At 46.8% G+C, this 15,826-nt stretch overlaps 1 protein-coding gene across 2 annotated transcripts in view; it reads right to left on the bottom strand.

Annotated features, from left to right (window-relative positions):
• RIMS2 (regulating synaptic membrane exocytosis 2) overlaps positions 1-15,826 on the bottom strand; it is a 1,859,827-nt gene that overhangs the window by 634,288 nt on the left and 1,209,713 nt on the right. For both annotated transcript variants that reach the window (XM_086966100.1, XM_086966101.1), the window contains one exon: positions 4,638-4,706. In XM_086966100.1, coding sequence (XP_086822226.1) covers positions 4,638-4,706 — 69 coding nt within the window. The remainder of the gene's footprint in view (positions 1-4,637; positions 4,707-15,826) is intronic.

The following is a 15,826-nucleotide window of genomic DNA, read 5'->3' as shown; positions in this document are numbered from 1 at the left end:
ACTATCTTTAGCCTAATCTAACTCTCTTATCTCCTGTTCAATTTTGCCTTTGGCAGCCACATTCTGCTGAAACAGTGCAAATCTTACTAACTTACAAGAAACTGTCTAGTTTTCTGATTTTGCTTGACCTAACGATCAAACAGTCTAAAATTAATTTAACTATTTCTTTATCATTGGAGATTTTTGATACATCTATATTCTGATGTTGTTCGTAGCTCTGCAATTATTTGTATTCTGGCATGTGGATTGGTCAATGCTCAATGCTCTTCCTATTTATGGAGTGTAACAAGATCTTGAATCCCTTCTCTAAATGCAATGTCATGTTTGCTTCAAATACTTAATTGCCTAAGTCTTCACTATATCCAGTCACTATTATGCTGGTGATTTGAAGATTTTCATCTACTATTCCATTTTCTCAGTTAGTGTGCCCACTGAAGAGACCCACTTGCAACACGAAGTTCAAATTGATAGAGGATGAACCTTCACTTCATTCATTGAAAACTATGCAGTTTGTAATGAAACGCCATTGATTTACAGAGCTATTAACATACAGAATCTGCTGTACAAGAGCTAATATACAAATGTAGTGTAGTCTAACATCCTTTCAAAATCTGGCATCTTGCCCTGCGTTTCGAAGTAGTGTAAGAATCCAGGTTTTGTAGAAATGGGTGGAAACTTACATTGTAATGCAAACTATCCTGCATCAGAAAGCTTTATATGAAAATTGATAAGGACGTGGGTAAAGAGAGGGTACATCTTAGGTGAAGACAGTCCGGCTCTAAGCCATTTATGAATGTTAATGAGGAAACATGCAATTCAAGAAAGCAGCTTCAAGTTAAAGGATACCATTGCTTCATCTGAAGTGAGGAGAGATGTATTTGAAAACTTTGTGAGATATCGAAAGGATTCTACTTGTCAATTTCTGCATGCCCAAATAAGTTATAACCACCATGCATGTCTTGCAGGTGTATTCCTAAACTCGATTCATTCAGTTTCTTGGTAAAGAACTTAATTTATTTGTCGTTCTGCAGGGGTGAAGAGATGTTTATAGGCACCTGGTAGCAGGTGGCAGTGGATTTCCTGCAGGCAATCCGCATTTGTATATTGTAGGAGTTGTAGCCTAGATAAGAATAGACAAGCTCTTCAGGAACTAGGTGCTTAAACTGAACGATTATTCAGAGAGCTGAGGGACTCTTCACCTGCCTGTGGTAAGACAGTCCTGCCTTGATGAGAGCGCAAACGCCTCTTTCTAAAAAACAGGTAGAACATCTGAGAACCAGAGAGGCCAGACTGTAGGCACAAAAATGACAGAAGAACTGCAGATGTCCTATATGTATTCAATGACTTTTGGAATGAAAGGTTCAGAGTTAAGCATTGAAACTTTTCTCATCAGTACAGCATTTGCCCGTGTCATGTGGATAATAAACTGGGGCCCATCCAAGAGGCGAGTTGTTTCCATTCTGTTCAGATGTCACTAAAACATTTTGCTTTTGATCTCCATGAGCCTCAAAAAGAAGGTGTTGAGCACTGCCTATGTTGTATCTCATTCATGGGAAAAGGAAGTCACCATCTCATGCTGGTTGTTCTATGAATCAAAATCACTGCAGTATGGGAGACCGAGTACAATATATGCCAGACAATTTTCCATTTCTCACCGGTCTACTGCCAATCAAAGAAATATGGGTAATGGGCACCCTATCCTTCCTGATATACAGCCTGACCGTGGTGCTCTCTATATTCCCTATCTAATACATTTGTGGTCTCTGAAGAGACAGACTGCCTTTTACCCCAGCTCTATTAAGTAAAGGTTTCAATGTGATGGACAGATTATTATAGTATGACCATCCTCTACCCCTATAACTCCCCCGCCATAGACTGGTGAGTCTGTGGTAACTGGAAACTGTGATTTTGGTGGGCAAAAGAGGAATCACATACAATAGGTCCTCAAGGGTTCACCATATGAAAGTTGACATAAGCGATGAGTGAGTTAAGACTCATTTGTAAATGTGGCCTAGAAGGTAGTTCTGGTGCTTGCTCTGCCTGATCTAGAGGAAAGGGTCTTGTGCATAAGGAAATCCTTATAAGAGCACATACATTGTAGAAATATTTTACCGTGATGTGGGTAACAAAACTGAAGCAAGATGCTTGTAACCACAGATACATCTGTAAGGACTAGGCCATCATAATGCTGCACTCCAGGAAAAGAGTTGCTATGTCCTTGATGAAGGATACTCATTCTAGAGTGGATCTGTTTTGCTGTGAAGCATCTCTTTTTAGACTGATCAAGGCAGTGAAAGTGAAGGGTCTTGTCAAAAGCTTGGAACAAAGGAAGCTCTGACCATAAAACATAAAAGAAATCTTGGCTGGTCTGAAGGAGGTTCAGGGTCTGGCTGGTACCAACCGATGGACCTCAGCAATTTCACTTTAATCAAAACTGTTTTCTAACATTGCAGTGCTTCTGAAAGAGGACCAAACAAAGTATTCCTAGTGTAGGGAAAATCAGTGACTTTGTTATGGGCCTCCTTTTTAACTCCAAAGACTTAAGCCAGACTTGTGGGTGCAGGGACAGGCCACTGTATATTGTTGTTGCAACAGTGTGAGTTAGGTCTGTGGTTCACAGACATCAGCAATATCTTGCTACTTGACCAGCCAGAGCATAAACATATCTTCTACTTCAACACAGATTAGCAGTAAAGAGGCATACCAATCGTAATCATTCCAGAGTTGACACACGCAGCTGACCATCATCTTCTGAAGTTGATAAATTGAGAACCACTAAAGTGGGTCATAGCAATACCAATTACTCATAGCATGTTGAAATGCCAAACTATTGATATAAAAGCAATATAAAATGAGAAGGTATTATCATGGCCTGTGACACTATGTTTTCAAATTGACAGACCACCAAATTTCTTTTTTCTTTTTTTTTTACATACTTCTCAATGTTTCTTGAGTTACTGGGAGGGACCTGTTTTGTTCTTTAAGGTGGCTGGTACAACTGCAACAGAGAGGGTGGTGTAGTTCTCAGTAAGAATGGTCAGTAAGGGGAACATATTATCTTCTCTTGCTGGTAGGAGATTCCTTCCTCAACATCTAAGCGTAGTGACGGACTTATGTCTATACAGAATGAAGGCAGAGTGAAGAAGATCTGGAGCAGCCAGAATGGTCCTTCAATGGACAGGGTTTACAGAGCATTCAGCAGAAATAAAAGCTATCTCTTAAAAAAATGGATGTCCTTAGTTTTTAATTATCTGGATACCGATGAGTAAATTTCATCTTCTTATGAGATGGGATAAAGGCCAATGTAAAGGAGACTATCAATGAATCCAGAAAAAACTACGAGGAGACAAGATACCATGCCTTCTCATGCTACACTTCTGGGATTATCCTCAACCCCCAAATGCAGTGTGCTTCTCAACTGTATGAGCTCAGGGGTGTGAAGAATGGTACTGGTGTTCGGTGGTTTAGGGTCAAGCCTGAACCTGAGAACCCTGGCATTACATTTCTCTCCTGAAGCTTGGTGCTCAATGTATCCAAAAAGGAACCTGAGATCATACAATGGACACCATGTTGAAAAATACACTATCAGATTCCAAGCAAGACTGGATGTCTGGATTAGTCTCTTGCTGGCAGTAGCAAGAAAGAAAGTATTCTGCAGTAGAGTTTACGTTTTTGTCAGAGAAGGCCAGCCAATGGAGACCCCTCTACTAAATTATTCATGTTCTAACATAGGGCTAATTTGTGCACAGTTGGATTTTGAGCTGGGATAACCATGTTGTGGTATGAGTGATAAGGCACATCTATCTGTAAGAAATTCATGTAACTAACATCCTATAGCCTATTGATAGAAAGCCCCTGGCTTTTGGTGCGCATTTCATAACAGGCTTAAAACAATAGCACATCTGGGGGCCGATTACAATGTTGGTTGGAAAGGCTCTGAATGGAATTCGGAATCTCAGAATCCAATTCGGAACTTATGTCTGCAAACAAATTGTACACATTTCTAACCGACCGATTGCAATGCCTAGAAACCACTTGGGCTGTATGATTCGGTTCCAAAAGGCATTCGGACAGCACAAGTCTTTCGGAACCAAATCGTACAGCTCTATGCACACAGTTTCCGAGTGAACGATTACGATGACCGATTCAGACAGCCATTCCCATTCGGTCTGCCCGACACTGCTGTCAGAATCTGACTTTGAGAGCACATTGCAGGCCCCCGTTCACCCTGAGGCTTCTGGCAAGGGCCCTTGGGGGTACCCAAGGGACCCTTCTTTCCAACCATGCACAGTGTGGGAGGCACCAAGGGGTGCCCACCACAGGATACAAGATTTTCCCCAACCACCCCTTTTTTCAATGGAAGCCTGTGCTCTCGTTCGGAACACAGGCTCCCTTGGAGTCAATGCGAGTCCAACCGAACAATGTTGGGAAGCATCGAAATCGGGCGGTCGGGACCCGATTTGGTTGAAAACGATTTGGAAAAAGATTTGGTCGGAAGACTTTCCAAACGACATCGTAATTGGCCCCCTAGGGTAAAAACTAACATTTAATACAGCCAAAGAAAATACAGGCAGACAGCGGCAAATGAAACAATGTCAAAATGGCAACTGCTGGAACAAAACTGTGAAAACTGATACCTGAGATGACACCGACACCATCATCACAGTCATAGTCCGAGACTTCACTGTCACTGATTCTCTTGGACCCTATAAGAGAATACTAGTAACTAACTAATCCAGACATTGTTTCACAAACAATATTGCAACTAAGTTTTGTAAATACAACTTTAAAACTAGACTAACAGTAGCACACAGGGAAGGTTAGTCATTACAGTACTAGCAAAAGCACTATACAGACATTACTGCAGAGGTCAATAAGCAGTGGCATTTTCTACACCTCCTCCAGATCAAAGGAGTCATGGGATAGAAAATATGTTAGTTGGAAGGTTTATTAGGATAGTTTGCAGCATGTACAAATGCAGAAAAAGAAAACTATGACAATGCAAACATTGAGAAACCATCACACACAAAAGCATTTTCTCTGAAACATCTGTTTTGCCAAAATACATTATAACATTTTGAAAGAAAAACCCAAATACATTTCAAAGGGTAACTTCGGACGAAATCATGACAAGCCTGAATCATCATCAGTTCTGAAAGATAATTGGATATTTTAGAAAACTCTCACAAAAGGGTGTAAGAACTAACACAAAAGTAAGGAATGGAAGGCAGTTTGGATCTTTTTTTAAATGAGATATATGAAAATAGTAAAGAAAACAAAAAACAAAATGAAGGCTTGCAGTAGCGCTTTTTCTATTTCTACTAAGAATCCTAAATAGCGAGGAACTATGGTTGCTAAAACAGGACAATAAAAAAATTAATCGGGCTCCCTGTCCAAGTGGTATATACTTATTGAGTGCTTAGGGCATAGACCAGGATAGGTGTGCTGGATAATTTTAAAAATAAATAGTGCTATCCCTAGCACATATGCAAACTAACATGCACTGTGGAAAATTCCTCAGGCACACAGAGACTGTCAACCCGGTACTGGACTGGTTGGAACCGAGGAAGAGGAAAATATGTACCTCAAAGGTGGGTGCGGTTTCGGAGCTCTATTCCAAAAAGCGCTCTCTGGGATGCATACATATTTTAGCACTTCTCAAGTGGTGAAATATAATTGCCTTCATCCACGGGATCAACGACAAAGCCTTGCCTCATCTGCTCCTTGAATCAAGTTTTTGATACTTCCTCCATCCAAGGTACTTTTTCAGGTGGACCGGAGGGAGTCCTGTAGCCAGCATGCCCTCCATCGCGGTCGGCCTGAACTTTGGATTTACCCAGGTCTAGCAAATAGTGACCAGATATCGCTTTATGGTGCTTTATGACTGTAAGCACTAACATTTTATTTAAGCTTTACAAATTCATAACTTCGGTTGTACTTATTTGAATGTAATCGTTTTGGTCTTGATTTACCTACATAATTATCGTCTTTTTTCTAACTTTGAATGGAGTATTTTTGTGGTGTTTTCATTGTGTTAATATGTGTGTGCGCTGCACAAATAAGTTACACATTGCCGTTTTAGATAAGCCGGACTGCTTTGTGCCAAGCTACCAGGGGGTGAGCACAGGTTATCTTTTAGTGTGTATCTAGCTTACCCTGACTAGAGTGTTAGTTCTTGCTTGTACAGGGTGAAACACCATTTTTAACAACCGAATTACACCAAACCCCAAAAAGCACTCTTTCAGGACCACAATCTAGCTTTCTGCCATATTTGGTGTAAATCCGTTCAGAGGTTTGGGCTGTAGCTGTGTCTTAAAATTTCTATGGAAAAATTAATGGAGAAAATGTGTTTTGGGAGCTCCCTTTTTCTCGGCCACCGCTTGAAAGTTCAAACCAAAATTTATAATACAGAAACTAGTCAAAAAACACCACTTAACACTAAACACGGACATTCCCTAAATGCCAGAGGCTCAGCAGTCCCCCACGGGTATGCCCTGGCCACTATCCCACAGAGCAACAGCCCCCCAACATCAGAGCAATGCCCATGAGATGGCACTAACACCAAGATATCACATCAAAGTCCACCACGATATTTTGAACAGTGCCAACATACTTTGCCTAATGAATCATATACTTTCTTGGCCGACATAAGATCAGCTGATCTCGCTTGGTTCGAGTTTTAGTGTCTGCCAGGGGATGCCCATGGTGAGTCAAGCCCTACTTATCAGCCGACTAAAAAATAAAAATCTTTGACTGCTTCTAGTTAATTGCTATGTTAAGTCTTCTCTGCACCCAAAAATTCCGGCCTCTAGATTACTTTGCTGAAATCATTGGAGACCTCTCGTCAAAACCCATATCACAGCTTCCCAGCGACACTTTGACGGCACGCTCCATACAGACTCATCACCAACTCACCAGCCATTGGCGCACTTGAACCTGCGGTTGAGAGCTGCAGGGATGCCCGCTGGCTGCTGACACGCTCATCACGTAGACCGAGATATTCCTGACACTACGTGGGCCCCTGTGGACTGTCACGGACCCTCGCTGGCCTTAGGGACCGGTGCCTCGCAGGACGGCCACAGCTCCGCAATGACACGTACCAATAGAGACAAGGACGTTTCAGCTCCAACCTCCAAACACAACTCTGCGGCAGCTATGTGGGGTAAGGTGGGTCCGTCTGCCCCTGCTGAGGTGGCTCCGCTGGCTGAAGAGGACTCGTCGCCGGTCAAGCAAGCATTTATGGCCTCCTTCATGTCTGAGTTGAAGAACAAAATTGGCTCCCTACGCACCGAAGAACACTCCTGTGTTCGGGAACTCAGGAAGGAAGTTACGGACCTAGGCGAGAGAGTGGACGGGCTGGAAAAGACAGTTGACGCCAGCACAGAAGATTAGGAGCAACTTTGGCAACGCCTGGCCATCCTGGAAGACCAACAAATAGAGTTGCAAATGAAGAAGGAGGACCTGGAAAATCGAAGTCGGCGGGACAACCTCCACATCTGGGAAGTTCCTCTATGACTTATGTGGCGCAGCTCCTCCATGAGGTCTGGGGGGATGACAACGCCTTCCCGCCGGCTTTGGACCGGGCGCACCGAGTCTCCAGACCTAGGCGAGAGAGTGGACGGGCTGGAAAAGACAGTTGACGCCAGCACAGAAGATTAGGAGCAACTTTGGCAACGCCTGGCCATCCTGGAAGACCAACAAATAGAGTTGCAAATGAAGAAGGAGGACCTGGAAAATCGAAGTCGGCAGAACAACCTCCACATCTGGGGGGTTCCTCTATGACTTATGTGGCGCAGCTCCTCCATTAGGTCTGGGGGGATGACAACGCCTCCCCGCCGGCTTTGGACCGGGCGCACCGAGTCTCTGGGCCCGCTGGCAGGCCGGACCTCCTTCCAGACAGCCTAGCCAGGGTCCATTTCTTCACAGAAAAAGAAGCTATTTTTCGGGCAGCGAGAGCCAAGCAGGATCTCACATACGAGGAACAAGATCCAGATCTTTCAGGACCTAGTCCCCAACACCTTGCAACGCCGCCGCGGCATTAAACCTGTGACAGACAAGCTGCAGAGCATGGCCATCTCCTATCAGTTGGGCCACCCATTCGCCCTTATTTTTACATGGGAGTCCAAACGTTGAGTGATACAGTCCTACAATGAAGCGGCTCAACTACTCCAATTTCCCTCCTTATTACCCACCAGCCCCACCCGATCTACGCCTTCTACACGGGTGCCCGCCAGGCCATCCTGGTCGACCGTGCGCCTGCGCAGACGCTCGCCACCCCTTGATGAATATACAGCATCGCAGGCCAAGCAGAACATTATCGAACACATCAGGTCCTTAGAGGGGGACAAATCAGATGCAGGTCCGGACTCTCCACTCCCCTGATAAATAGCTCATGTCCCCATGTTGGACCTTGGAACCTCCCTCTGGGACCACAGCTCTTCCTAGTTAAATTTGATGTTTGCTAATGTTATCCCGACACTGCCCCAACTCCCTTTTCGCAGTGTGGCGGGTGCCAGAGCACCCCGCCTGAAGGAACTTGAGAGCAGCAGGCGACCTACCCCCATCTGTTCTTGAGAGAGTGATGTCTCTGGGCCCATCCAAACATTAGGGTGTAGGCTGGCCCGCGACTGGAAGGGAACACTGTGACCCGGTTGGCCAATGTTGGTTATCTACTCTTCCCTCTGCTATCTTCCTTCTTGTCTGAAGCTTCTCTCTCTTTTCTTCTTGTATGCGAGGCATGGCGGACAGGTGACTCCAGTGCTAGGGCGCGCCTCTGTCCATAGGGAGGACCCACTCCTGACCCCCCTTCCGTTATCCTGACGTGATTTCTTTGGTGGCATGATGGACTAACTTGGGACCAGATATTCTTATGGCTCCTTTGAACCCTTAAATATATTATCCCTTAATGTCAAGGGGCTTAAGTCTCCCAACAAGCGGCAGCAATTGTGGTGCTACCTACTCCAACACAGACCAGACATCATCTTTCTTCAAGAAACCCACCTACTGAAAACTGATATACCCCGCATGGCTTTCCCTACATATCCCCACCAATTCTGGGCCACGGCACCCACCAAAATGGCTGGGGTGGCTATTCTATGCAGACATGATATTAGGCAGGGGGGATAGGATAGGATAGGATAGGATGTGCATTTGTATAGCGCGAATTGCTGCCCGAAGGCGTCCAAGCGCTAAGAGAACCGAGTACCTACAACAGGCTCAGATGGGAATTAGGGATGAGATTATCTAGATTGAGTGAAATAAATGGGTCTTTAATTGTCTGCGGAAGGTTGAGAGGTTAGAATTAGCTCTAAGGTACAGTGGGAGGGCGTTCCAGGCTCTAGCACCGTTGAAGGAGAAGGTCCTGCCTCCGGATCTAGATCTTTTTATTTTGGGGGTTTTTGCAAGAAATATTTGACTGGAGCGGAGGCTTCTGTTGGGCACATAATGGGTAATTAAGTCTTGGGTAATTTTTGGGCCAGTGTTCCAGAAGGCCTGGTGCGCGGTGCACATGGCTTTAAACAGGACCCTCTGTCGCACCGGTAGCCAGTGGAGGGTAGTCAGGCCTGCTCTCACTGACTGTCTGCGGGGAAGGTCAATAGAATGCGTGCTGCGCAGTTTTGAACTATCTGGAGCCTTCTGAGGGTGGATTCGGGGGCACCAAGATAAAGTATGTTGTTGAAATCGAGTCGCGATTGAATTAAGCCTTGTATGGCAGTTTGTTTGGCCTCCCAGGGAAGGAGGGGGAGGATTCTTTTCAACATTTTCATGATGCCAAAACAGGTGGCCGAGAGTTTTGTGGACTGCGTGTTAAAGGACAGGGATCTGTCAAGCCAAACTCCAAGGCTTTTGATACTGTTTTTGGGAGTAGGTGGGGGGCCCAGACTGGGTGGCCATAAAGAGGGGGGAATGCTGGGGTCTGGGGAGCCCAGGATCATCAGCTCCGTTTTGTCCCCATTCAGTTTTAACGAAGAAAGGGACATCCAGGTCTTCACTTCCTCGAGACACTCTCTGAGCCCGCCTGGAGCCGATGGAGTGGCTTCCTGAGTCATGGAGACCACCAGCTGCGTATCGTCCGCGTAGGAAATGATCTTAATCCCATACGGACGGACGACGTCAGCCAGTGGCCTCATGTACAAATTAAAAAGTGCAGGGCTTAGAGATGATCCCTGAGGGACTCCACAATTCAAAGGTCTGCTGGCAGAGACAGAGTCGTCTTCAAACACACAGAAAGATCTGTCTTGGAGGAAAGATTTGAACCAGGACAAGGCTTTGTCTTCAATCCCAACCTGGGACATGCGATATAGCAGAGTGTTATGGCTAACCGTGTCAAAGGCCGCGCTGAGATCAAGGAGGATCACTGCCACTGATCCTCCTTGATCCAAGATCTTTCGCGCTTCCTCAGTGACCATAAGGAGTGCGGTCTCGGTCCCATGCTTGGGTCTGAAGCCCGTCTGGGTCGGGTCCAGTAGTTGGTGATCTTCCAGAAAAGTGATAGCTGTTTATTGATATATTTTTCCAGAATCTTGCTGATCCATGGGAGCAGGGATATGGGGCGATAATTACTCAGATCATTAGGGTCCAAGTTGGGCTTCTTCACTAGAGCTCTGACCATAGCCTGCTTCCAGGCAGTCGGGACCACACTGGATGAAATGGAGGCGTTTAGGATGTCCTTAATTATGGGCAGAGTGATTTGAGATGCTGCCATTATTATGTCTGGGGGTGCTGGGTCGTTGGGGGAACCGGATTTAACACTCCGAGCTAGGGGCTCAAGAGTAGCTAGCTCTAGTGGGGGGAAGTGTGTTAATGTGGGTGAATGAAGAGTGGGAGTTATGGGGGGACAAGTAGGAATTGAGAGGGTGAGATTGTTTGGTGGGAAAGCAGAGTAAATGGTATTTATTTTCTGGTGAAAGAATTCAGCGACGTCGTTACAATGAGTAGTGGACTTATCTGCCTGATCACAGGGGGGCTGTTTGGTCAGTTTTTTTATAATCTTAAAAATTTCCTTAGGTTTGGATTTAGCAAGGGAGATTTTTTCCGAAAAGTAAGCGGCTTGGGTCGATTTTATCAACATTTTGTATTCCCTGATGGCTTCATGATAGAGATTTTTTTTTTCTAAGGAATAATCAGCTCGCCAGCTTCTTTCAGACTGCCTACAGCAGCGTTTCTTGGCTCTGAGATCTTCAGTATACCATGGGGCCGTTTTTTGAACTCGTTTTAATGTGATTTTTTTTTGGGGAGGGCTACGTCTAGAGACTGAGTGATCCAATTAGAATAAGCCAGGTTAGCAAGGTTAGGGTTATCTTTGATTAGAGGGGGGTTCTCAGCAAGTAAATTAGTCCATTTGTCAATTGCGAGTTTTGACCAAGCTCTAGTGAGTCTTGTGGTCGGTGTCAATTTAGAGGGTTTCAGTGCAGACCAACTGATAGGGATCAAAAAATGATCGGTCCAAGGCAAGTGGATGGGTGATCCTGTTGTGAGGCCGATGCAGTTGCTAAAAACCGGGTCCAGCAGATGACCCTTAACATGAGTGGGGGAGGTAACTTTTTGGGTCAATTGTAGAGCTGCGAGGTCTTCTGTTAAAATAGTGGCTGTATGGTCCAAATCCGAATCGAAATGAAAATTAAAATCACCTAAAACGGTAAAGTTAGATAAGGGATTAAGGCGTTCGGCTATGTTTGAGGGTAAACAGACGTGGAACTGATTCGGGGGGCCGGGAGGGCGGTAAATAAGCGTGCCAGAAAGGCAGTTGTTAGGTGAGAGTTCAACATGGAACGTGATACTCTCGCAGTCCGGGATGGATTCGGCTGCTACACGGCAGCAAAATTGATCTTTATAAATTATCGCTAGACCTCCTCCTCTCCCTTTAGGCCGGTCTTGGTGAGAGATTTGAAAGCCTGAGGGGAGGGCTTCCAGAATCGCTGGCTCAGCGTCAGGAGTTAGCCAGGTTTCGGTTAAAAACAGTATGTCAGGTGAGAGTTCCTCTATTAGGAGAGAAATTTCAACCCTATGTTTTGGGAGGGAGCGGCAATTCAGCAGGTACATACGGTAGTCATATAGCAGTTCAGGTGTAGTTTTGGGCTTAAGGTGGAGGTTGCACTTGGGGCAGGTAGGGGGTAGGGCATCAGCTTGAAATCTGTGTAGGCATCCCTCACTAGTGGGTGTCCTGAAACTATGCAAAGTGTCAGGGCTATACTGCAGGCGTACTGATGGATAAGGAGTAGGGGGGCTGGCCCTGGGCCCGGACTCGGCGCGGACGAGCGCAGACGAGCTTGCCTTATGCGCGCCTTCGGCGCGCATTCGTCGCGCCCGCTGCGCTCGTCCGCTGCGCCTCCGGTACATACACATTATTATAGGTCAGAGGAAGGGGTGTGTGTCCGCAAAGTGGGCGTGTCCCTCGTTCCGTTGGGCTGATGGCGCCTACGAAGCCTCCCACGAGCTCTCCCTCTCAGCGTGTCAACCGCTGCTGGGTAAGCTTTTCAAGTGGAATACAGGCAAGTAGAGCGTGCGCTATTAAAAACAGTTACATGCAATTTTAAAAATGATTTCCTTCTGATTTCTACAACACCTATCTCCCGGCTGTGCCTCAGGAGGTTACGGCTATCAGTGGACGCGCTGATACCAGCGTTCTATTTACGTGCTTGCAAGGGGGCGTGTCCGCAAAGTGGGCGTGTCCCTCGTTCCGTTGGGCTGATGGCGCCTACGAAGCCTCCCACGAGCTCTCCCTCTCAGCGTGTCAACCGCTGCTGGGTAAGCTTTTCAAGTGGAATACAGGCAAATAGAGCGTGCGCTATTAAAAACAGTTACATGCAATTTTAAAAATGATTTCCTTCTGATTTCTACAACACCTATCTCCCGGCTGTGCCTCAGGAGGTTACGGCTATCAGTGGACGCGCTGATACCAGCGTTCTATTTACGTGCTTGCAAGGGGGTGTGTCCGCAAAGTGGGCGTGTCCCTCGTTCCGTTGGGCTGATGGCGCCTACGAAGCCTCCCACGAGCTCTCCCTCTCAGCGTGTCAACCGCTGCTGGGTAAGCTTTTCAAGTGGAATACAGGCAAGTAGAGCGTGCGCTATTAAAAACAGTTACATGCAATTTTAAAAATGATTTCCTTCTGATTTCTACAACACCTATCTCCCGGCTGTGCCTCAGGAGGTTACGGCTATCAGTGGACGCGCTGATACCAGCGTTCTATTTACGTGCTTGCAAGGGGGCGTGTCCGCAAAGTGGGCGTGTCCCTCGTTCCGTTGGGCTGATGGCGCCTACGAAGCCTCCCACGAGCTCTCCCTCTCAGCATGTCAACCGCTGCTGGGTAAGCTTTTCAAGTGGAATACAGGCAAGTAGAGCGTGCGCTATTAAAAACAGTTACATGCAATTTTAAAAATGATTTCCTTCTGATTTCTACAACACCTATCTCCCGGCTGTGCCTCAGGAGGTTACGGCTATCAGTGCGGAAGACTTTGGGGGAACCAAAGTCTTCCGCAGCCCAGGTGGCCGTTTTGTCAGAGCAAGGGTAGAGATCAGGAAACGCCCATTTACACTGTGTAATGTTAATGCGCCGAACCAGATGCAGGATTACTACCTCCGAAAGCTCTTGCAGGAACATGTGCCACAAGGTCACCCCTCCCTGATTCTGGGGGGAGATTTTGATTTGGTGTGGGATCCTAGAATGGACCATATTGAAGCTTCCTCGAACGGGTCAGGGGCCATGTCCCCCACACTCCGAAAATGGATAACAGACCTTGGCTTGATGGATTCATGGCGATACCACTCTCCAGAGGTGCGGGATTACTCGTACTATTTGCATGTCCATCGCTCGTATTCGAGTATTGACTATCTTTTTATCTAGCACGCACTTGTAGGAGACACGCTAGTGGCTTCTATGTCTGCTATATTGCTATCCGACCATGCCCATGTTGAGCTTCTTCTGCAGGATCCGGCCACTTGCTCCACCCGCCTCCCGCGGTGATGTCTGCCGCTGCATGTACTACGGGATCCAGCTGATGTGGAAAGCATACAAACTGCCATTGACTCTTACTTTACGAGCAATTATCTGCCCGAGACTCCCTTCCCTGTGGTGTAGGATACTTTCAAGTCTACGATCCGAGGCCACATCACATCTTTGTTGATTTCACCGGCGCGGGAGTCCCGCAGCCTAGAAGATAGTCTCACTAAGGACATTAAGAAATGGGAGAAGCAGGACCAGGACCACTTCTCGCATGCATGTCGGCGGTGACTCGCAATCCTCAGGAGCCAACTCCGTGCCCTGCGCACCAATAAAGCCGAGCGGCCTTGAAGCAACGATATTTTGAGGGGGTGACAAAGAGGCAGATTGCTGGCGAAGCACCTACGAGCGCATGCAGTGAAGGCCCACATGCGAACATTCAATTGCCGGACGAAGAAAGGGTCACCAAAGAGCGGGCCAAATGCGAGGCCTTCAGGGCCTATTACACTTCCCTTTACACAGCGGAAACACCCTTCCAAGCTCACATTGACGACGTTCTGAACCAGTGCCCCTGGACCCCAATACACCCACACTACACCAAACAACTGGACGGTCCTCTCACGGCAGATAAACTGACAGTGGCGTTGATAGATCTCCCTCTCGGGAAGACACCAGGCCCAGACGGCCTACCACTGGCCTTCTACCGCATGTTCATAGCGCAACTCCAGCCACACATCCTGCGCTTGTATAATTCCATTTCGGACAGGGAAGGGCCGTCGCCCTCTATGGGTATGGCAGAAATAGCTCTTATCCCCAAACTGGGAAAAGATCCCACGCTCTGTGCATCCTATCGCCCCAATGCTCTGTTGAACACAGACCACAATATTTATACCAAAATACTTGCTAGACGCCTAGATCCCCACATGCCAGGCCTTGTGGAGCCGGACCAAGTTGGCTTCATTCGTAATAGACAAGGGGCGGACAATGTGCGTAGAATCGCGCACCTGGTGGGGAAGGCACACCATTGGAACATACCGACCTGTTTTCTGTTGCTTGATGCAGAGAAGGTGTTCGACCAGGTGGACTGGGGCTTTCTTTGCACGGTGTTGCAAACGATCGGACTGGGCCAGCATATGATTTCATACACAGGGGTACGAGGCAGGGGTGCCCCCTGTCCCCTCTGCTGTTTGCTCTGGTGGTAGAGCCTTTAGCTGAGATGATTAGGCAGAATGCGGACATACATGGCCTCACTCTTGGAGGTCGGCAGAACAAGGTTGCACTATTCGCAGATGACCTTATACTCACACTATCGCATCCACATATAACCCACCCTGTGAATCACACTCTTTACAGTCCTTTGAGCGGGCCCCTGGCCTTTAAATTAACCATGGCAAGTCTTGGGCTTTAAACCTCACGATCCCGAAAGAGGAGATACCAATTTTAAAGACGCTCGCTCCTTACCAATGGGCCACGGACCATATCCGATACTTAGGACTTCAACTGACCCCCTCCCTGGACACATGGACCCAGGTGAATTGGTGGGAATGCAGGAGAACTGTTTTGGAAGACTTAAGGGGATGGAAATCCCTAACTATCTCCTGGTTGGGTAGGCTTAACGCTGTCAAAATGTCGATACTCCCTAAAATCCTGTATCTATTTCAATGTCTTCCCACCCCTATCCCACAACACCAGATAAAGAGCCTTGTGCGAGATCTCACTAGCTTCATATGGGGCGCTCGCAGACCAAGATTCTCCTACAAGATTCTCATGCTACCGCAAGACAGAGGGGGGCTAGCATGCCCCAACCATCTGGAATACTACTGGGTCTCACATCTCTGCTTTGTCTCGGAATGGACAACCACTGAAAGTGAAAAGATCTGGTTCCA

Source organism: Lissotriton vulgaris, chromosome 4_1 (assembly GCF_964263255.1).
Source record: "Lissotriton vulgaris chromosome 4_1, aLisVul1.2, whole genome shotgun sequence".
Lineage (NCBI taxonomy): Eukaryota > Metazoa > Chordata > Amphibia > Caudata > Salamandridae > Lissotriton > Lissotriton vulgaris.
This window is presented reverse-complemented; position numbering and strand designations above follow the sequence as displayed.